Source organism: Myiozetetes cayanensis, unplaced genomic scaffold, assembly GCF_022539395.1.
Source record: "Myiozetetes cayanensis isolate MyiCay16 unplaced genomic scaffold, myiCay2020 scf4, whole genome shotgun sequence".
NCBI lineage: Eukaryota > Metazoa > Chordata > Aves > Passeriformes > Tyrannidae > Myiozetetes > Myiozetetes cayanensis.
In genome coordinates, this window is record NW_026087631.1 from 12,528,172 (window position 1) to 12,552,287 (window position 24,116).

Sequence of the window (24,116 nt, forward strand, 5' to 3'; positions counted from 1 at the left end):
TGGGTTACAGTGGATTTTCATATTCCAAATCCGAATAGCGTAGGACCAGAAAAGCTCAAAAAAGAGCTTCTGTGTAAGTCCAGTTGTAACTTCAAACTCCATGCCTTATGACACATTAGATAATATTTCAGATTTTGCTTTATAGTCCTCACATTTAAGTACTTAATTTCCAAGGAGCCTAAGAATATTTTTAGGTGGGAAGTATTCCAGACTCACAGAAAATAAATGGTAAATAAAAAGGCACTTGCCGTTTTTGTATGTTTCTCAGTTTCATACAGAGATTACAATGAAAATTTGTCATTCTGAGATACAACACATTATATATGTGGAAATTCATAAGAATGTTTCTTCAACAAATTAATGGAATAACATAAACAGAGGTATATTATTCATGAACAGAGCCTATACAGTGATGGCAAAGAATCACAGCTACAAACATGAAGAACAGACTGCGGAACACACACAAAGCATTGTGTTTCTGGGTACCATTATTTATTACCAAAAACAAACCTAATGCTGTGTCCAAGCCACATGACAAGAGCAGATCTCGAACTGTCACCAGCAGGTGTACCAGAGCAGCATGTCTGAACAGCATGATCTCCTTCTCATCTATTTTACCTTTACAAATAGAAGACTGAGGTGTGGTTGTGGTCTGTGTAAAATTTCAGAAATCTCACTGTATACACATAATCAATTTAAAAGATCCTGGTATCTCAGGATTTTCTTTAAACACACTGAAACATAGATAACCTTAAAAGCTCAGATCTGGTGGTCTTGGCAAATGGCTTATGATGTAGTATAACTTCTCCCATGCCACCTGACCCAGAGAAAGTGGCACATAGGGAAGTGTTTTTGAGAGGTGTGCAGGGATAGATGGTGCTTACTGGAGTAGGGAATAACAGTACCCTTGGGAGTGCCATTAAAACCTCACTGTTTTATTGCTTTTAGTAAGGCAATCTAAATATACATGGAAACTGATACATTTCCCATCTTTTGGTCCATCATACAAACCCTGCTGTTCACATTACTATTTACTAGTCAGATCACTAAATTTTTCAACAGCACTGTAACTCCATCTACCCTGTTTTCCAAACATTTCAAAACTCTTTCCAAAAACCCAAATTAGTATGGACTTTTTTTCATTGTCATTTCTGTCACAGGCATAGCATTTTGCATCATGCAGGCAGGATGAAATATAGCTATTAAAAGAAAAGAAACAACAAAAGCACACAACAGCTTTTAATTTTAAAATCTAGCATGGAAAAATATTAAGTATTGTTTGCTGCAGAGGAAATATTTCTGAAGCATATGTAAAATACTTTAAAATGAAATTCAATTAGAATACTTTTTGTATTGCAATATTGAGGTTAATAAATGTAATGTTAAACAACTAGGAGATAATAGTTTGGAACTAAAAGAGGAAATCAATTACTGTAAGTCTATAAGACAAACTGTTAATAGTTTTATCATTAATTTATTCAAGAATCTTGAACCTTGTGTCACCAGTTAAATCTGTATTAAAGAACAAAAAACCCCAGAGATGGTTTTTAAGAGACGTACCTTGTTCAAAATTATCGCATACTACTTTTTCTTGCTGTTTTAAGAAAAACCTTGTATGATCAAATTTAACACTGTCAAAGCTCCAATTTACAGAAGCAAGTACACCCAGACGTGTCAAATCTTTTAGTACAGGAATGGCTGCATCTTCCAAGAGGCAGTATGTCTGGCATTGGCTTTCTGCATAGCACAAGAAACAAAACATGATAATAAAGTTTGGTTTCATAAACTACTATTGGACAAGAACAGTCCAAAGACCCAGAAAACACTAACAACACTGACTTCTTCATGAAAGCTGTAACTTTAATGGAGGAAGAGCTGCTCCCCATGGAAGTTACTGAGTGGTAGAATTAAGCTGATCTTCATGGTAGGCATCCATGCTGCTCCATGCATTTCATAGAGAACAAACTCCATGACAAAAACCTAGGATTTTTTACTCCTGTGACTCACACTAAAATTGTTCTACTATTCCATTGTTCTACAGCCTGCTTCTTCATTGCAAACATTTTCAAAATGATAATTTTTGGAGTCTTGCTTCAAAATTTATTAGAAAAATGTAATTAAAAAATAATCTTATGGCTATGATTTCCATCTCAGATGGAAACAGATGAAAATGCTTCTCTACTCTTTCACCGGTTCTGTGAAAGACATTCCCATTAAGCTTGTGCTTGGAGTAAATGCATTTTCATGGAAAACCAAACTAATCTGTACTAGGCCTGCAACTTCCTAGCACTGTATATGCTTGATTTGAGGCTCTAAGACAGCTTGGATAAATATTTTCTAGGTTATTCTCTACCATTTCTGCCACATGAGAAAATTGTTGTCAGTACATGTTTTTTGATACAATTCCTTGTACAACAGCCAGAGTTCACAGGGTAAGGCCCAGTCATGGATCAATCCATAGCACATTTTTACTGTGTTCAAGACACTTCCTATCAAAATGACTACTGATCCCCTCCATCTCCAGTTCTCATTTACTCTGTCAGAGAAAAAGTTTAAAAAAAGGTAAAGAAAAGGTAAAGAAAAGGTAAAGAAAATTGGAGAGTACTGATTGGCATCAAGAGCTTTCATGTCCCCTAATTTAGATCAGACATAACTCAAAGTCTCAGTTACTCTTTTTACTTTGCAGGGGATTGGCTTTAGCCTTAAGATGGAATTCTATAGCTTGCTCTCACACCTGTGCCAAAATAAATATCCAGCTGTCCTAGTTAGAGCAGCCGGGACCAGTTCATCACTGTATGGGTGCAACCCAAACTGTGTATCCTACACCCTCTATGTCATTTCCAGGGAACTGTTAAAAATAGACCATCTGCAGCAGCTGCCCAGAACACACCTGACCCCTCAGGCTATAGGCTGGATGTTAAGAAGCCTGTGAGATAGGAGGATGTTCCTGCCCTCACACCACTGAGTGAGGTGTGATAACTCCCCTCCGGGATTCGTTAGCACCTCCACACCCTGCCTAAGGGGTCATGTCTGCTAATGGGCCATCAAGGATTCCAAAAAGATCTCAGGATTCACAATCACCCACTGTGGAACTCCCCTTCCTGGGGGAGGTACTGGGCATTCCCACTTGAACCTGAGTGTATACAATCTTGGGGTCTTGGGACTTCAGGTACCGCTCCTCGGATCCAGAGGAGGACCAGAACCTCGACCAGACTGCGACCACCACTCTCATCAACAGGTTTTCCTTTCCTTTTACTTTGGACTCAGGGGGACCAGGTGGGCCAAAGAACACCATTCTGTTCGTGCCCCAGGGTGCTGGGTTATACATCTGGATTTTGTAGGTTAAAAGCAATTGTCTATATAATTGTATTTATTGTATTATTTTTATTAAATTGTGACTCTGACTTATAATCTCTTTTGACTTGAGTTCATTTCTCCTGCCAGTTTACCTTTAAAACAACACACACTTACTTGCAATGATTCCAGTCACAGGGAGCAGAGACTAAGCCTAATAATTTATGTGTTTGCCTAAGCAGTACTATCTAATACAAAATTATATTGCAAAGATGTATAGACGCATGGAATTGTTAGATCATCAAGTTCAACCCTTAACCCAGCACCACGATGTTCACCACTAAACCACAAACCCAAGTGTCACAGTCACACTTCATCTGAATAACTGCAGGAACGGTGATTTCACCACTTCCCTGGGCAAGCAGTTCCAACGCCTGACCACCCTTTCAATGAAGAAATTTTCCCCAAAATCCAACCTAAAGCTAATCTGGCAAAGCTTGAGGCCAATTCCTCTGGTCCTGATACTTGTTACCTGGGAGTCTCACCCCACCTTCATATGGAAAAAAAACAGTATACCTGATGCTTGAATATTGACCGTGATACCATCTTCATTCTCTTGGGTTTTTTCCTCTGTTTTTACAATTTCACAAACAGAATCATCCTCTTTGTGAACACGCATATGTTTTTCTTCAGATTGTAGCACTAAATTATTAAACCACAAGGGAATATTTAGACACAAATATCACAAAACCAGCTCAATGAATAAGAAAACTCTTCAATAAATTACTTTACATGCAAAAAATATTTTCAATTTAAATAGTATCTATGACATACACATTTTCTCCTCATGAATTCTTTACTGTTTTCATGGGCTTACACAGCATGGGAAAAACATCGAGACACAAAAGCAGATTAGGCCCTGTCTGCCTTCACAGCCCAAGAAGTCAGGATTACAGGACACTCTTCCTTAGTGTAGAAAAACAGAGCTGGGAAAAATAAGTTGCTGGTCCTACAGTTCTAGAATACAGATTCATAAGAAAGATCATATGCCATCCGTATGGAGAAAAAACACATATGAGGGGAAAGACACTACTGAGGAGGTGATACTATGAAAAATATCACAGTGAGTGGGAGTAGAAAAGATTAGATACTGTAAACCATCCAGAAGAAACATGGAAGATGTAAATGGGAAGAAAAAAAAGAGAAAGGAGAAAACAATTTTTCTATCATCTTCTACCTATCTTTTGCAACTTGTTAGTGTTTCTAAGTGGCTTTCCCCTCTTTCTGATAAATATTGATGCATGAGTTACAACTTCTGCCCACAAAGCTCCTTCTGACAGTTCTATCTCTTTATTTCCGAGAGGGGTTCTTACTGAAAAGTAATAAAAATAGTACTGAATAGTACTTACTGAAAAGTAATAAAAAAAATATTTCTGATTTTTTCCTACTTTTGAATGTCAATTTCCTCAGAAAACAAACTGACCATACAGAAACAGAAGGAAAATAAAAAATGAATTTTTATTCTAGGTAACTTAGAACAACCTTTCTGATTTTGAAAAGCTATAGGGGGTTCAAAACTGGGTCACTGAAGTGTTTCTACTACTTTCCTCCTCTATATTTTCTAAAGTAAATATTAAATATGGTTATATCTTTAAAAAATAAGCCAGTCAACAAAGAGCCCTACAAGAAGTGCTGGCATTTCTATTTTTGAGTTAGATTTAGAATGACCCTTAATAAAAGCTTTTCTTTATTACAAAAGTATGCAATAACTTACATAATTTCTACATCAATGTGGTAAGACCCACACATTTTAATGGGTTCTCTATATATCAGAAATAACATCCACACTGGGGTCGTACCTGTACATGTTCTAGTCCGCATTTAACCTACTAAACCTCCACAAGCCTATTCCTGAATATAACATAGCTTGTCTTTCAGTACATTTGGATTCCTTGTTAGGCGGTGCAGTTCTAATCATAGTTCACTAGATGGTAGCATAAAACTTCAGTTCAGGTACTTTGTTCTCCTACCATTAAAATTTGGCTTGTTGCTTTCTAAGGCCAAGAAATGTTTTATGTGTCTCTACCAGTGTCAGCAGCAGATGACTTTTACCAAGAAATAATTTCCTCCACAAGCTTTAAATTAAATAAATATCCCAACTCTATTCTGTAGGAATTATTGCTGAAAACTTCCATGTTACAATTATTTTTTATTATTATTTTTTTATGCTGGGACATGTAACTGAAACACAGATAAAAGTTCATGTTAAAATTCTACCATACAAGCCCAAAAAACCTTGAAAAATATTATTTTTAAAATACATTTTATCCTGAGAATTGAATATGGAAATATGTCTCTGCTGACTGCTATTTCATGACACAGACATTTCTCTTTAAAAACAAATAAGGAAATTCTTCCACTTCTTTTCTTTCTCTGTTGTTTTGCATTTCTGCAATGCTGAACACATATCCTGAGATTCTTTCCTAAGCCCTGTCATCAACAAGAACAGGGCTATCAACAACTCGCTGTTTTTCCTAATGCCTATTCTGCTTCATTGTTTGATGGGGTTTGCACCAAGGTAACTGGCTTAAATGAACAACTCTGGTTTATTGTCTATGTTATGTTGGTTCTACAGAAGTAAGGGTACTGATTTACTATTTGGTAACCACAAGGAATTTGATAACTATTTCTTCTCCAGAGAGGTTCAGTGATCTGATTCCGAACATACAGACAGAGGAGATCTTCAGAAGTATCATTTAGAGTTACTTTTGGAATAAACTCATATGTTTATTTTATGAAATACCACTTCCACCACCAAAAACCCAACCCATTCCAAAAACAAGCACCGCTCCAGCTAAACCAACCAACCAAAATCCTGTAAGATATCTAAAGGAAAAAAACTCAAAGGTAAGATACTTAGAAGAAAAATCAGCTTCAATTAAGACCATAAAAATGTCATCATTTACATCAAAGGATACATCTACTAGAATGAACTCGCAACTACTGTAAGTGGTTAAACAGCAAAGAAATCTGGGAAAAAAGGCAGCATAAACTGGTTCACATACCCTTTTCAGGTCTGTCTATATAATTTTTTTCCTCTGTTTGTCTCAGTGTATGTTTGGATCTCATCATGATAAAGTTGTTCAGATCAGAATCATCGTTGTCCCATTTTGTAGCCAGTGCAAGTGACCTAGGCTTTTCACTACAGCATGAGCTGTCTACTTTAGAGGATACATCTTTACAGCTGACTGATTCAGGTGGTTTGGTAGTTTTCTTTTCTTGGTTTAAGAAACAAATTGCCTCTTCTGCCTTTATTTTCCTGTTGATCCCTCCAGTAACCTCTCCCCCAGATGTATTTGTGCTGTGAATTTTGGGAGATGACGCATCACTCATAGGCAGGCCAAAGTACTGCCTTTGAGTCTGCAGTGACAAGTCAGGATTTACTACTTTGTCCAGCTGATGTCTTTCATCAGAAAGCAGCTCTTGGTTTGTCACAGAATTCTCTTCAAGCCATTCTGAAAAATAAAATTTAATTTATTCGCTGCAATACAGACTTTTTTCTTTTCTCTCTCCTGGTTGGAGTTAACGACTTAGGATGGATTATAGAAAAATAATTTTTAAAATTTCTTCTTTCTGCCTTCTCATATCATTAAAGTCCACTTTCAGAAAACTTCCACTGACTAGTCCTAAGCAATAAAGCACAATATTGAGACACAGAAGGTCATGCTATCGTTTGAAGAAGTTTTCACCATGGTCTTTACTGATATTAGATTTCTAGGAACTGGAATGGAGTACATTTCATTAGGAAGAAAAGTTATCAGACTTTTTTTTTTTTTTTGAGGGAAAAAAAGAAGTAATGAATTCAATCCATTCCCTCTAAAGATGTGCTTCAATAGAACTGTAATTTTTTGCATTGTGGGCGCACATCAATCTTCAGCACAGTAGCTAAACACTTATATGTAAAAAGCAGTTAATTGGAACTGTTCTTTCATGAGCAGTGTCTATTTGTTTCACAATATATTATGTTACTGCTAATCCTTGAGTTCTACAACCACAATTGGTACCTTGCAGTCCAGCCATACTTATATAACAAAATCCAAATAACATTTTGCATTTTTTTGTTGAAGTTTGATTACAAGTATGCAAAATGGTCCATGAGAAATTCTGAAGTTACAAGCTGTTCAAATTTGAAACCACTGTCAGCACAAAAACCCTATAGCATCACAAAATAAATAGTTTTCACTGTAACACTCACTGACTTCTGCAAACAGGACTATGTGAATATCTGCTTTATTAAAATATCCCAATGCAAAACTACTATTTGTTTAAAAATTCTCCCGTATGAACCTATTCTATTAAAAATAGTATGGTTGGTGGAGGCTACTCTTCACCTGCATGGTAATAACTTAACTTTATGTACTTAAACACTTTTGTTCCCACAATTTGTTCTAAGTTTGTGAAAGTTCACCTTAATTGCAGTAGTATTGCTACTTCATTTTGCTGTAAAACACTTTATTCTTAAAAATAAGATATACTTAATTTTCTTTGTTCTTGGAGATATGTGATTATCACTGCCTGATTCTCTGTTTAGGCACCTATCTTTGCTTTTCTATCACCTTTTTTTTTAAAAAAAGAAGGTACTTACTTTCCAGCTGATATGATGTAAATCGTGTGAATTTTTCTATTTCTGTAGGAATCAAACTGTTTGCATTACTGTCATCCATATGTAATTGCTCCAAAATTTCTGTGGCTGCTAGATTTAAACCCAGATGAAGCCACCAGCCCTTCTCTAGTGAGCTAAGCATTGGTGCTTCTATCTCAACTGGTAGCATTTCCTGCAGTTCTGTCAGTGAATGATGCTGAGGCACAAGGTTAACAGCTTGATGCTCTACGAAAACCCAGAAATAACATACAATATTAACAATCTAGAAACATGAAACAGACTGTAATTTTGTAAATAAAAGCTCCCAAGTATTGTGACCTACTATATATATATATACACACCATATATCCATTGTTTATACTTCCATTTGTAACTCGGTGCCCAGGAACAGATTTAAGAGTATAGAAGTTGACATTATCAGAGCAAGTGTACTTTTTACTTACTGAGTCTGTGAGTGAGATCAGGTGGGGTTTTAAATTTTTTTCAGATCTAATAATGTGTAGCTGCATTACTAAAGTGACAAATTATCTTGTTCATTATGTGTAGGCTAACCCATCATGCTTACAAAGGCTTAGCATAATCCTTACCTGAAAAAAAGCTATCTGAAGTACTAAGGAGCATATTGTACATTATTTTCAACTGCAAATCAATGCACAGATTAATTGGACAACATAATAAGTCAATATACATAACTTAATCCTGAGACTTGTAAAATGAAAGCAAGCAAAATGAAATGAAAGAATAATGGTAATGCACATTCTGATGCTGTCATAAATACCCTGCAGATTATTTTGGGTTTGTGTATTTTTCTTCCTAACAGAAACTCTGGTCTTGTGAATTTATAACATTATTTTCCAATAACTGTACTCTTCTATTGATTAATAATTTTTTAAAACATTATTTAAGGGAAAATAGTACAGAGGAAAGAGTTCAACAGATTAACAAATTTTTAACAAACTGTTACTATAGTTATTGTATATAATTAGCAGTAGTGAGCTGAACACTGTCATAATAAAATAAAACTCTTATTTCACTCAAACTACCTCCGCTGAAGGGTACATGACACACCGATTTCTATGTTGCCATACTGTAACTTTTTATATGCACTAAAAGAATCAGATAATCCAAACTTCAGGGGCTTACATTAATTGGATAATTTTCAATGCTCTAACAAAACATGTGCTCTGTAATATAACATTACCTTTTCTGCTGTATTTCTCTGTATACATGGAACTTGTAACATCAATTAGAAATCCTTACCGACAAGCAAAAGAGAGCTCATATTATCCCGATACTTCTCTGACTGCCATACCAAAGATTCTAAGTATTCCCTAGAGGGCCCTGTAACCAAAATACTATGGGGAACATAAAAAAAAGACTTGCAGTTATGAAGTTTAACAGCATTATCCATTGAATTTTGATTCATATTAAACTACCTTTTAAATATCTACTTTGTGTTTAAATTTTCAGTTAATTCATCCATTCTCCTGTTCATTAAAATTTTTGTTCTTATCCATATAGAGGAAACAGGAAAGAGTGAGAGGACCCATCAAGGCTGGTTCATGAACTAAAGTGGCACAGAGTGAGAATTCTGCCTAGACTGTGGTTCCCTCCCCAAGAGAATATTTAAATTCTTTGTGCATATGCCAGAAAGATAGCAAGGCAAAGAATCCTGGTCTCAAAAACAAGATGAGAAGGAAAAAATGAAGCAGTCCTAATCCTATGGCAGCATGAAAAGGCCCAAACCCCATTACTGGAGGACATCCCCAAAACACGGACAATACTTCCTTCCTGTATCTCTTCTGGAGATTTTGTAGGTGATGCTTGTGCAATGTATGTATTTTCCTTACTTATAAATGTATGCATACACACACATACACACCTGCTAAATAGATAAGTATTTACAGTTGCCTACTTCAAAAAGGAGACTGTATTTTCAGGGTATTAAATCCCCCCAGAGAAAGAGGTCTACAGAGGCCACTGTCATTTCCTTTTTCAAGCTCCCCTGGAAAGCCATAGATACAGCCTGTGCATTTGGTCACTCTTTCACACAAAACAGTCTATATGCAGGTCCAACAACATTAAGTATTGATTCATAATGAAGTTATTTTTTTAATAATTTTGAGAATTTATGATTTAGAGGATTTATGACAGGATTTGTCACTACCAAAGTTTCATTACCTGTTACCAGAGAGAGGAAGAAGTTCTTCCTGAAGTCCTCTGCACAGAAAATTAAACCATGAACTTTGTTGTCTGCATGGAGGAGTTAAAGGCACTTCCATTTCATCTTTCAAATATGGAATATATTCAGCTAGAAATTATGTAATGCCCCAGCCAAAACAAAAATAAAAAATCAAAATCACAAAGCTACTTTTGAATGAAATACACATGCTTGCACATTTTATATTGGTGAAATTTTGGATTAAACTACAAAATATTTTCATAGGACAAGTCCTGTTTCAGCTATATGCCCCAAAAACTTCACATCCAATTTCCAAACAGTTTGGGGATAACAATGTGTAGATTACATTCCTTTCATGTAATTCTGGCTGCATACTCTTCATATGTAAGATGATTTTTATAATTAAATCATCAGGTACCATGGCTGAGGTTTTCATATTAAGCATGGTTGCCTGTTGGCCTTCTTAGATGCTTCCCCATAAATGAAGTTAATTATATGGCAGAGAGACTTCAGATAATGTTATGGTGCTGTAAGATACAGACGAATGGACTCAGGAACTTCAGAAACAGTCAGGATTTTAAAGACAAAATTACTCTTTCAAGCAGAATTAGCAATTTCTAGGGATGACCATTGAACTGAACTACCACATCAGTTTTTTAAAAGCAGTATATAAACAAATGTTAAAAGTTCTCTTCAAGTCACTTTTAACTTTTTTTTTTTTTTTTTGGCAATTGTATCACATGTGGACATATTAATGGATTATTGCTTTTTATTCAAATCAAATTAGGAATTTGCAACTTCATTGATTTTGGTGTCAATTCATAAAAATTTGTGGTTTACATGATTGCCCTGGAATTCTTCTCTCTGGCAGTCTTCTAATCAGAAAGCAGAGATAACAAAAAACACACTTGTCCTACGTTCTGAGAAAACTGTCAGAAAAATTTTAAGTAAACCAGTGCCTCTGTAAGGGAAAACACTTATAACAGATTCCCTGTTAATTCTAACAGGCAGCAAGTAGATGCAATCCTCATACACACATTGTTTGGCCAGTGGGCACACAGCAGGCTATGAATCAGTCACCTGTTTAGCTGCTTACAGCTTCTCCTTGACTGACTTAGCAAGCTGATTTTATGTCAGGAAGGGTAAGGGACAATGCTAGAAAGCCAGAGAACACACACACATACCAGAGAAGCAGAAAAAAAAGGTAAGAAAGAAAAGTGGATACAAAAGAAAACAACATCTTTCCAATCAGTATAATTTCTTTCCCACTTGGAAGAGAAAAAAGCTCTGTGAACTTCAGCTCACAGACTGTTTTTTTGGGGATAAACAATTTTAGCACCTTACTTTGAACAGGATAGGAGCTGATCTCAGCACAGCGAAAATACCTGCCATATCTAAAAAGAACAATTCTTTCTCTTTCAGCAATACTATTCATATTCATATTCATTCTTGTCTACTTATTTTTGTCTTTAAGACTGGAATATTTTTGTCAGCTACAGTAGGTAAACGCTTTTTACACTCAGAGTAACACTGACGACTTAGTGAACTCTCTTGTCTCTTAGACCCTTTATCAATAAACAGTTCCTGTGGCTAGCACGAGAGAAAGGTAAACAATGAAAGGTTTACAGAAAATGCCATTATATTATGATCGCTTCTTCTCTGAGTTCAAGCAAACATATTTCACTTCTGGTAACTCACAAACAGCAAAATCAATTAGAACAAGAAGAAGACTGCCGGGTATCTCAGCTGAAATTTGACACCCAATATAGAAACTCCCATTAGCAAGCAGTGTCTTAGCAGTGCATGTGCAGGTTTGTAGGTCTCTATCCTATAAATCTGAGTCTATCCTAAATAAAAAAAAGAAGATGGAAGCTGACTGTGCCCTAACAATTGAATTTTGCCTGATTCAGTGGCAGAGCTAAGACACCAATCTGGCAGTAAAGATTAATGCAGTCACTTTCTTTAAAAAAAAAATTCAAGATGATTTGACTTCTTACATCAGCTCCAGAAGAACAGACAATATCCTAGAGTAGATCAAAGTCAACTTGTCGCTATTGCATATAGGAGGAGGGTCTCAAAATGCTCAGACCTACTACACTTAAGCTCCTCCTGTTTGTAAGCCTTAGAAGTAAAGGGCAGTCAGACAGCTCACTAGACACAGATTAGTTCATCATGCTAGGCAATAATCTCCAGATGGAAAGTAAGTTTAACTTTGTCTTGGTGGAACAACACATGGTGGATTTGCACTGAGCTTTTATACCAGACACTTTGAACAGACATGATTGCTCCAACTAAAATTTCACTACAATACAGTATCAGGAGCATGATCCTATTAGCATGCAGAGGACAACTATCAGTTCAATTTAAAGCATATTGAAACGAATACAGTAAGGGGGATCTTGATCTGGAGAAAACACAAGATTTTTCAAGGATTTTGGTAACTGCTGGATGGAAAACTATCAAATGAACATGCACCGGTGGATAATACTGCTGCCGCCTGTGGCAATAATGGATAGACTTTTTCCAAGATAGGAGAGACATTAGGACAAGAGGTACATATACATTCAAGTATTGCCACTCTGCTCAGATCACATCCATTTGTAAATGTCACTCTTTGAACTGGTTCTTCTGCACTAAACTAAAGGTGAAAAATGCCACCAGCATAGCCATTTTATTTCTGCCTCACTTCACTAGCCAAAATTTAGCAGGGAACACAGTTGGGCTGGCGAAGAATATACATTATTTTCAAAGGTTACACCTGGAACCTGAGGAAATTTTACCTAGGGTTGGATAATTAGGTTGCGCAGTCATACACCAAACCTGCCCAGCATTGGTATGCACAGTAAACACCACAACTTGAGTTTTCAACCTATTAAAGGTGGACACATACAAAGGATTTCCAAATGCCAGTGCAGGAGAATCAAGGATTCAATGCACATGTTATATTCAAATATTCAACACTTTTGGTTTATTTCTGTGGAAAACAGCTCTGCTGATTACGTGACAAAATTTCTTGATCACACATCATTACAGAACCATTTGCACAGGAGCTTTGAACCTCTAGAAGTTATTAATTCAGCACTTCTGCCTGGATTGTTCTCCATCACCCTATTTTGAAAGCATTTATATTAGACTTTAACAAACTTTATGCTGAGCTCTTCGATTCCATGAATTGATGTTAATCAATCTACCTTAAATTTCACCCTCCCTCTCTGGGTGGATAAGTTGCTAGATAAAAAAGATCCAAAAAGCCTATCAAATGCAAAATTTATAGACATCACTTGCAGCCAAAAGCAACATGAGAGAACTGTAAAATTGGTTGTGTTTAGACTATAAAGCTCTAGAAAGTATGGCACTTCTACCTCCTTATGGTGCAGGTAAAAAATAGTAGATTACACAAAGAGAATGTTCTTACCTATACAGTGCATGTCCTCCCACGAACAGAATATAGGAACAATTGTTTAAAGAATTTATTTTAAATATCACCCTTTGATTTATACAGATCTTCCTACCTGACTCACAGAATTCCAGCATACTTGTGCTGTTACTGGAGCAAACCTCTTGTGGAATAGGACAGTACTTGGAAATTTCTACTTGGTGTGCAATTTCTGCTTTGAGATCTGAAAACAGATTTTCAAAGGTGCCACAAATTAACCATTTCTTACATTTTCCTGTCAGAGCATTTTTTGCTTTCAATCTTTTTATTGAACCTCCATGATATATTGTTATGAAAAATCATAGTCATGCTTAGTAACCCCAAACGCTGCAGCTGACAAGAGCAGTGCTCAGTCTTGTCCCTTAAGTGACAGAAAACCCCCACAAGCTAGTATAATCACTACCTGAATTATTCCAAGATCTTATGACTACAGTGATTTCCAGAGCAATTAAGTAGACTAAATATAGTTTACTGGGAGTTTGTGTATGTAGATTCTTTTGCTATTAAAAAAGAATGAAAAACCCCAGTAGGCTGACATTTATGTACAAACTCCTCAAATCTCTGCAGCAGAGGTTGGGTCTTTCAGCTCAGAACATGGCATCTACTACGTGTATCAGAAGAATGCAAATCAAACTGCCTTAGCCAAATATACACTTTTAAAAGTTTAGATCCTATCATCAACAAGAAACTGGATTGTTTCAAACTGGTGCCCTATCAGACAGAATTCAGCACACACTCTCCACATTCAGAAGCATGAATCTTCCTTTGAGCTGCTTCTTGCCCACCAAAAAAGTGGAAAAAAAAATTTAATTAAAAAAAATAAATCAGGCAATGCTTTTTTCTTTTAACTACACAAAATACTGTCATACAAATCAGTCCATTAGCCAATAACTGTCATTACAGTTGTATTTATCCAACACATAAAAGCATTTAGAAACTTTTCTAAAATTTTTTTAAAGAAATAACTACTGTCATTTACAGTATTCCTGTTATCCATGGAAATGTTTAACCTTTTTGTCCTCAGAAATCTGCTTTTGTGCTTGCAATTACAGTGCAACAAAGCATTTTTTACTGTATGACTGTACTGCATATAATACTCTTAGGGATGTCTCTGAAAGTAAACTTAAAAACATATAGGAAAAATTATGACTAAATTATTATATTCATGGTAGGTTTTATACCACAAATCATGGCCCATTTACATTTGTTTCCAAGATTACAGCACAACCATGGATTGAACCAAATGGCGAATAGTTTACTACCCCTTGAGGAGACATACACTCAGAAATCTGGGTATAGCACAGTTCATAGTCTCCTCCAGAGAAATTCTCATTTGATAGGTTGTGATGTAATTCAAAAGTGAACTCAATATAAAAGAGTTACATTGTGTTAAATGTGTTCAAATGAAAGTAAAATCAGGTCAAGCATTTAAGAAAATCAACTCTCACGTTCTTTGATCACTTCTTTGCAGAGATCTTCATCAGCCATAGTGTCTGAGGCTAAATTTAACAACTCTTTCAGTTCCAAGTATGATGGAATCTTAGCAGAATCAGATCTGCCATTGCTGAGTTTGTTGAATTCTAACTCAATGGGCAACATGAAATACTGAAAAAATATTAATCACAACAGAATGGTCAGTAAAGCCCCTTTGATGTTACTGTATAGTCAAAGCTTTTTCAAAATCTTGAAATAACTTAATTCTAACCAATTTCAAAGCGTTTAGGAGAGAAATCACATGACATTTACACAGTATACACAAAGCTTTGCTCAATACAGAGTCAAATACAGTGTTATAGAATTTCAGATCGAGTCAGTGGAGTGTTAAGAGTGCATCTGAACTTTGAGTTCCCAATCAAGTAAAATCTTCATTTACTTTACTGAAAGTCTGTGTTTTAGAATTTTGAAAAATTAAGGAAAAAGCAGGTTTGACTTCTTTTTAAAAAATAAGCAAAGCTGACTTCCCAGATTCTGAAACGCCTTGGAGTTTTCCCTGTCCCATGCACATCATGCCTTCCTGTTCTGAGTAATTTGTATTCTTAGTGTAACAAGTACCCACAGTGCCAACACATCCGGAAGCAGGAGAAAAAGCTGATCAGAGTGGAGACTCCTAACAGCAGCATCCAAGAATAAAAAAAACACCAATAATACTGGTGTTTCCTAACCTTGGAAGTATGAAGGCTGAGAAAACTTTGAAAATATGAAGACAATTCAGTAAGATGACTTGCAAGTGAACAAACACCTATGCATAACACAAAACAACAACTACTATAATATATAGTATGAAACAACAGGATGATACCTCTTCCTCTTTTATAGGTATGGTACAGAAGTTCTCTTTAATCTCCTGCAATTCATTTTTACTCTCTTCCATCTTCATTTCATTTTGGAAAATCAAACATTCTCTTTAAAAGATCATAAAATAAAGTAAGTGACTTCTTTGTATTACTTCATGTCTGAGACTGAAAGTCTTAGCAATAGCTTTGATAGCCATACACATGGCAAAAAGTTATTTTTCTAAATCCATGCCTTTTCTAAGAAGGCAATTCCAAGTGATGCTATACTGACCTGTGGAATTAACCAGAAGTATTTTTATAGAAATAATACATTATATGCAGAGTAGAATCACTTAATATTGGGATCTGTCTTACAAAGTTACAGAAAAAACCGCTCATATTAAAATTGTTCAACACCCATCACGTAAGTCCTCTCACGTGAAAATGCTTTCTTCAAAAGCTGTGGACCTAAATTTCTTCCAATGTCAAATTTTTTTAATATATATAAAATCTCTGTAATCTATAACACCGACCTTATTCACTTTTGTCACCTTTAGTTTCTATTTTCAGGAATTATTCAGCACCAGTGAAGGTAGAGTGTGCTTATTATTAATCAAAATGACAACTAAAATCACGTTCCCTGGTTTAACTGAAAAACTTTAAAAATACTTAGAAGTAAAACTTGCTAATGAAGCTACTATTTGCCTTGTGAAGCAAGAATACAAGCAGAACAGGGATGAAGACTTTTCAAGGAGAAAGAAAACTTTTCATCAGGCTTGCCACTCATGGCCACTACACTAAAACTGCAATGAGTTTTTATGGGGATAACTTCCTCCTCAGTCCCTGACATCACTGTTTTCCTGAAGAAATGCTTTGGACTTGAAGTACAATTCAACAGCATAAGAGCATGGACTTACTGACAGCATGACTGAGATGACAGAAAGAAGGAACGTGGAAGCATGTATAAAATCCTAGCCCAATTAAATTTAAAGGCATTTTCCTGAGGAGGAATCGGTAAAATCAGTTTGAGGGAGGACGAGGTCCCTTAAAGATGCAGATTTTTTCAGTATTCCAAAACCAAAATCTTGAGTACACTTCACACTTACAAAATGCAAAAGTGACATAATTTCATTAATCCAGTTTTCTTAATGCATATAAATTTCATCTGATTTATTTTTTCCTAAGTAAGAAAAAAAGCTGAAGTCTTTACCTGTTGTAAATATAAACTAGTTACAAAGTTATAATTCAACAAATGCCATTACACACATTATTTTTTATATTCAATATTATACAGCAACTTGCAGGTACCTGAAAATGTTCTCTTCTGTTAAAATCTGTCCTTCAGAATCTAAAAAGGGATCTTTCACTAAAAAAAACTGTAGTCTGCTCAGAAGTACAGATAAAGTTGGTAGGTTTTTACGAAAATTTTCAAGATTATCAATAAAAGAAAATTCCTCTTCCAAATATAAATCTGATGGAAAATAAGAAAAAAGACATTATAAAACAAGATAAATGTAATAATTATCAGAATAAAGAGAACTGTCAAGCAAATTTTGGAATACTATAAGTGTCAGTAAAAAATAAGTACTTTTCGCTTTAAATATTTTAGGACTTTAAAGCTTTAAGTGCAACAAAGTCTAGACTTCCAATGGTCCACAGGATAAGCTCTGGTTTTCTTTTTCTTTTTTGTTTCCTTTTTTTTTTTTTCCTATACAATGCCTCTTAAAAAGAAAAGGTATTTCCCTTTCTTTCCTTTGTTTGCATTTTCGACAAAGACAAGTGCGAAGTTCTACACCTGGGTCTGGGCAATCTCAGGCCCACTGACAGGTTGGGTGGGGAAGTGATTGAGAGCAGCCCTGTGGAGAAAGACTTAGGGGGTGATGGTTGAAGGAAATCTCAGCCTGGGCCAGCAGTGTGCACTCGCAGCCCAGAAAGCCAACCATGTCCTGGGCTGCATCAAAAGGAGCGTGGTCAGCAGGGCAAGGCAGGTGATTCTGCTCCCCTGCTCCCCTCCTGGAGCATTGTATCCATCTCTGGGGTCCTCAGTAGAAAAAAAAGACATGAACCTGTTGGAGAAGGCCCAGAGGAGGAATACAAAAATGATCAGAGGAAAGGAACACTTCTCTTATGAGGAAAAGCTGAGAGAGTTGGGATGTTCAGCCTGGAGAAGAGAAGGCTCCAGAGACACTTCGCCGTGGCTTCTCGGTACATAAAGGGGGCCTGTAAGTAATACCGGGACAGATTTTTTGACAGATCCTATTGCAACAGAGGGAGCCCCTGGTGGTCTAGTGGTAAGGGCGCGGCGCTGTCACCGCCGAGGCCCGGATTCGATTCCCAGTCAGGGACACTCCCCGGGCAGATGGAGCTCGTTAGCCCTTAAAGGCAACCCATCTACATCCTAAGGACCTCGCTGCCACTGTCCAAGCTCGCTTGGCCCCGGCAGATGAACCTTAGGATTAAAGGGTGGGCTCAGTTCCGCGCACACCGTGTCTCACCTAAAAAATCCAATGCGCAGGCTGGAAGGTGTAAAGACCTTCCCCGGATCTTCGCTTGCGAAGACTGGCCATTATTGTAACAGAACAAGGGGTAATGGTTTTAAACTAAAAGAGAGATAATTTAGATGAGGTATTAGGAAGAAGTTTTGTACAGCGAGGGTGGTAAAACACAGGAATAAGTTGCCCAGACTGGTGGTTGATGCCCCATCCCTGTGGGTGTTGAGGGTGAGGTTGGGCAGGGCTCTGAGTGCCCTGAGCTGACCTCTGAGTGATCAAGAAGGGGGTTGGCCTAAATTGCCCTTAAAACTCCTTTCCAATCCAGGCTATTCTATGATAACAGGATTCCACAGACTTTCATTTCTTCTGAGTTTAGATACCATTCTACTGAGACAGAACGGAGACAGTAACCACATCCCTTTTTGATGCAATCCCTTACATTTACAACATAATATACACATATATTTACATACACATTTTACATATATATATAATACACATAAAATTGTAAAGTGCAGGTTTTATTCTTTCTTATTTTTCACCATCATGGAAGTCTCCTCATTCCTACATCCCCCTTTCATTCCTTGGATGACTCCCTATCTGTAATAACCTTCCCTTCCTTCCTAGTGGCTGGAAGTGACAGATAATGATTATGTTCGTCTCCTAGACTGTTCTATGCTTCTGACTTAGATTCCCATAAAGAAATCTATCAATTGAAAAATAAATGCCTCACTGTAAAATGCCTCTGTTTATTGAGATGAACAGTTCAGAAGAGGCTACTACGGCTTCTAGGAACCTATAAAGCTGAAAGTACCTCTAATTAAAAAAAAAAGACATTTTTTCTGATATGTTATAAAATCCCTAATCTATTCCTCTTCCTTTTCTTTGGGCAACCAGGAAAACAAAGTAGGAAGTACCTGAATATTCAGTCAACTAGTGGTTGCGAAATTAGGTGCTAAAATCAATGAGAAAATAAAGACTGTATCAATGACCTGAACTTGCTGTCCTCAAATACCTAATTTAATTTTTGTTAACTCAAAGAAAGCTGGACAACTCCAAATATACTAACATGAAATCAAGTCAAATAAGGCACAGCTTTGGCCTTGATTTGCATTTATTTTCCCAATTTAGCTATAGTTTTTATTCACTTTTTTATTGTAAGGAGCCATAGTACCTAAAGTATACAAAGAAAGGAGGATTTTCCCAATTAATCTAATTATCCTAATGTGATTAAAATATTTTAATTACTGTATTTCTTTGTTTATTTTAACACACTTTAACCTGTTACTCCCTATCTCAGGAAAGCATGTCTAAGCAGGTATGCACTTATATGTGTACTAAAGGGCCCTCCTGAAGTGGAACAGATACTACCACATACCTAACTGCTTTCCTAATATAGAATTTTACTACTGAAGCAACAGGTAGAGTTTGAAATTCACAAATTGCAGTGCTTGAAATTCATAGGAAACTGAGCTGAGCTGCTACTTTACGGTTCTAGGAAGAGCAGGTCCACATTTTTAAATATGCTTATTTTTCAGAATTGTGACTTGAATGCAATATCATCACTTTCTTTGATTATAATATAGTTGAATCAAACACTTTCTTAACATTAGGTTTTCTGTGGTCAGAATTTGTTATATCTGTTAGGGCGCTATTAATTGCAAAATTTCAGAAAACACACAGGGACACTCCTCAATTTGAACAATCACAGCAACAGGTTTGAAAAATCCCAGCAACAAAGTGGAAACTGCTTAATTCTCATTCTGCTTGATGTGGTCAAGGAAAATGCTTCAAGGATCTAATTTTATTGATGTATAATGGATCATTATCATTTTGTTCAATGCCTGATATGATTTACTTATTGTAACACCTTTTTGGCACCTTCTGCCATATATTTCATCAGCCTTAAAATTCTTTTGGTTTGCACCTATCTTAAACTGCTAATACAAGCCCTGCTTCTCTAGGGAATATATATGCCTTCAGTGGTCATACCCTAGGCAACCGGAAAGGTTTGCAATCACCCAGACAACTTCATCAATGCCTATGGAACCCGCACAAAAAAGATAGAACTCAACAAGCTGATTCTACCAAAAGTTAGAAAGCAGTGAATTAAACATTTTACCTTGCCATGGTTCTTTAAATTCAGTGACATGGTAAATCTTCAAATATTTTTCTTGAGTGGATTCTTCCTTAAAAACTTTATTCATAAGTAAAAGGGGTTCTTCTATGTCAGTCTGAGAGCAGGGATTTGAACTTGGAATAACTTCCATTAATTCATTTCCAATTTGGAGCTCTACAGAAGAGATAGGTCTCCTAAAAAACCAGAAAAAAATATCTAGCACTTAAGCTGTTATACAAGCAATGTCATAACTTCCCTGACTTCTCAGTGAATCAACAGCACTCATAAAGATACTCTAAGAACTCTGATAATCACTGTATTCACTGAAGAAGGTTAGAAATTACAGAGTTGCTATCACTATCCACTGGATCCATGGTCCAATTACATGTTTAATTCTTCCCCAAGAAAAAGCTCTGTAAGTTTACATCCAGAATTAAACTGAACATAAGGATAACGGCTGGAAAAGAGCACCAAACCTACCAATGTCACAGCATTTACTGCAAAAATTTAAATGTATACTTGTTGTATTGGGTCTGGCTGAGCTGGAGTTCATTTCCCCACAGTAGCCCTCACAGTGCTGTGCTTTGCAATGGTAGCTTAGAAGGGTGTTGATAACACATCAGTGTTTTGGTACTGCTGAACAGTGTTGGCACACCATCAGCACTGTCTCTTAACATTCCTTCCCCTCCCCACATCGAGGGCAATATCCTGGGAGAGGACACAACCAGGCCAGCTGACCCAAACTAACCAAAGGGATATTCCACACCCTATGAGATCAGCTCAGATATAAAAGGGAAGGAGGAGGGTGGAGGGCATTCATTATTTACAATGTTTGCTTTCTGAGCAACTGCTACATGTGCTGAAACCCTGCTTTCCCAGGAAGTGGCTGAAGATCATTCGCTGATGGAAAGTAGAGAATAAACCTTGTTACTTTCCTCTTTGCTTGTGTGAGTGCAAACTTTCACTTTGCTTTAGTAAACGGCCTGATCTCAACCTACGAGTCATTTTTCATTTTATTGTCTCTCCCCTGTCCAGCTGGGAAGTGATAGAGTGGCTTGGTGAGCACCTGGTGTTCAACCAAGGTCAACTCACCACACTTGTGTTTCAAAAACAACGAAGAAATTGCAAATAATAGCAATAGGAAAAAGACAGATAAGTGAAGAAACAAACCCACTTCAATTTCCTGTCACTTTTCATACTAACCTCAATACTACTATTATTTCTTTAGGAGAACAAATAAAACAAACCTTGTTAGACAAATAAATAGCAAAATAATTTGACTACGGAAAAGAACCAACCATCACAGTTCTGAGCTAAGTATGCATCTGGACAAAATGGTTGTAATGGTTGTAATTGATAAAAAGTTAAAATAGGTATTAATGTTGCATTATCCACTGAAATTGACTGCAACAATATATTGGCTCTGATTGATGAGTACTGACATTTCTGAAGAACCCAAATCAGCTCTACATTGATCAGCTATACACTAATCTATACTTAATGAAGTTATTATTCTCATTTCAGACAATGGGTTTCTCAACTGTGCATCCTACTGATTTATGCATATTTTTAATAATATTTTGCACTGCATTTTCCTGCTATTTGCTAGTCCTCTAAAGGTAATTCTCATATGAGTCACCTCTGAATTTCAGTATAGGCCTTTGTGTGTAGACAGCAAGAGTGAAGAATATCTGCTACACATCTTTAAAAAACCAACTATTTTACAACATTTTGACTACAGCTCAAAAGGTAATTTTGAAACAGCAGGTGGTATAGTTCACAAGCAATAACCATGCAGTACTGATGATAACTGATATCAAAACTTTCATATGGCATAAGCCTTTGAAAATCCATGAACCTGAAAACACTGCCCAGTTACACATGGGCCAACTTCACTGAAATCAGTGGATTTCACTGTAGTTTTATAGATAGAATTCACTATAGTTTTGTAGAATAGAATATACCTAAGTGAGTTGCTGATTTGAGACTACATGAGACATCTTTTCCAAAGTCAAACCCTAAGTAAGGCTGTTCTGGAAAGCAGTAAATATTTTAAATGCAAACTACTCTAAGTATGGAAACATATGTTGAAGTAATGCTTGTACAGTGTTTCGAACACAGAAAGAACTACATTACGTTTAATGTATTTAGCTTCAATTAGATCTTCACAATATGAAGCAAAACTTTCAGCAGTATCTTTGAAATATGGACAGTTGTGTTCCGTCATCAAAATAAGCATAGCTACTAAGTGCATGTAATAAAGCCACTAAGGGGGTTTTATCCAATTAAGTAATTTGGCAATTTCTAGGAATTACAGGCTGACCTCATTATCTGCTTTACTGCTAGGTGTCCTCTCACACCTGCTTAGGCAGTCAGTGTCTTCTTAACGTTTTTCTCCCCCTCAGTGCTTTTTTTCAACTTGTTTCCTGTCGTCTTCTTATTTCTCAGCCTCTCCAAGAAGACAGTAGACTCCCTGACACTTTGAACCATTTTTTTCTAATATATCAAGCCACTTCACTGACCAGTTTCATCTGTCATTCATGTTTACACTCCTGACTGGCTTACAAGACGAGATACTCAGAAAAAATCACAAATCCCAAACCACCAAGTTGACAAGCTTATTTCAAAATACCATTTCTCCTAACCTAGTTACCTGAACATTTAGACACATAGAAAAGCAAAAATTCTACATGAAGCCCCTACTTAGCAGTAAAATCTTATACCTACTGTGAAAATAGGACAAAGTCTCAAAAAATCTCAAAAGCCTCAAAATCTACTGAGCAGAATCTTAGAATAGACTGTATTGAATTGTATGATAAGCAGTCCAAAGATACTGAACTCAAATGTATTACACAGCAGCACATCTGGGACATCCTTTGATAAATTATTATGCCAAACCATAAGTAAGTGCAGAATCTTTAAACTAGATAGTTTTATTTTTTTGGTACAACTTCAGGACTGCAGTTCTCCTATGAATCACACCCAGCAGTGAACAATGTACTCCAGAAAAAATGCCTACCACTGCTTGAAATGACAACAGCAGAACATTTTAGTGCTCGTTCCCAATAATTTTTGAAAAGATTCTAACATCTTATTTTCTTTCATCTGTTGGTTTTGAGTATTAGAAAGAAATTAGTGCTATATGTGAACTTAGTTGTCACACTACTCACTCCCTGTTCCTTGCTAAGAATAAATCTATTGAAAAACATTTACTGTAGGTCACGTTTCAAATATCCAAAACAAACCACCTACTGTGTTTATTGCACACTCTTTATCTCTTTTTTTTAATGTGTTTATGTCTTGCTTTGCAAATATTTATAATGATCTGTGATGGATTATGTGTACTACTACTGCTTAGTCCTACCCCCAGAAAAACCACTATCATAAAACACATAAGAACTTACATTCTCTTTACTTATTTTAAACAAAACGCAAAGCACTTGAATAATCTGAAGCAAATACACATCCCTTCCTCCTAAGTTTAACTCCCTGCTCCTTATTTGCCTGTCTCAGTTCAAGCAATTTTTTACTGGTGCAGAGATCTAGCCCACTTTGTTTTACAATACATTAAGTGAAATGGTCTCAAATTTTCTGTAGCTGTTGCCTACCATGTGCACTGGTTTCCTTGGTTTTATTTAAATGTTATAACTGACTTAA

At 36.3% G+C, this 24,116-nt stretch overlaps 1 protein-coding gene across 1 annotated transcript in view; it reads right to left on the minus strand.

Annotated features, from left to right (window-relative positions):
* Positions 1 to 24,116, minus strand: part of SHOC1 (shortage in chiasmata 1) — a 49,086-nt gene that overhangs the window by 19,227 nt on the left and 5,743 nt on the right. The window contains exons 4-15 of the mRNA XM_050328917.1: positions 20,463 to 20,653; positions 17,157 to 17,319; positions 15,875 to 15,977; positions 15,024 to 15,180; positions 13,652 to 13,759; positions 10,139 to 10,268; positions 9,218 to 9,312; positions 7,940 to 8,182; positions 6,360 to 6,809; positions 3,871 to 3,996; positions 1,561 to 1,737; positions 511 to 618 (exon numbers count right to left, since the gene is read on the minus strand). Of these exons, the coding sequence (XP_050184874.1) occupies positions 511 to 618; positions 1,561 to 1,737; positions 3,871 to 3,996; positions 6,360 to 6,809; positions 7,940 to 8,182; positions 9,218 to 9,312; positions 10,139 to 10,268; positions 13,652 to 13,759; positions 15,024 to 15,180; positions 15,875 to 15,977; positions 17,157 to 17,319; positions 20,463 to 20,653 (2,051 nt within the window). The remainder of the gene's footprint in view (positions 1 to 510; positions 619 to 1,560; positions 1,738 to 3,870; positions 3,997 to 6,359; positions 6,810 to 7,939; positions 8,183 to 9,217; positions 9,313 to 10,138; positions 10,269 to 13,651; positions 13,760 to 15,023; positions 15,181 to 15,874; positions 15,978 to 17,156; positions 17,320 to 20,462; positions 20,654 to 24,116) is intronic.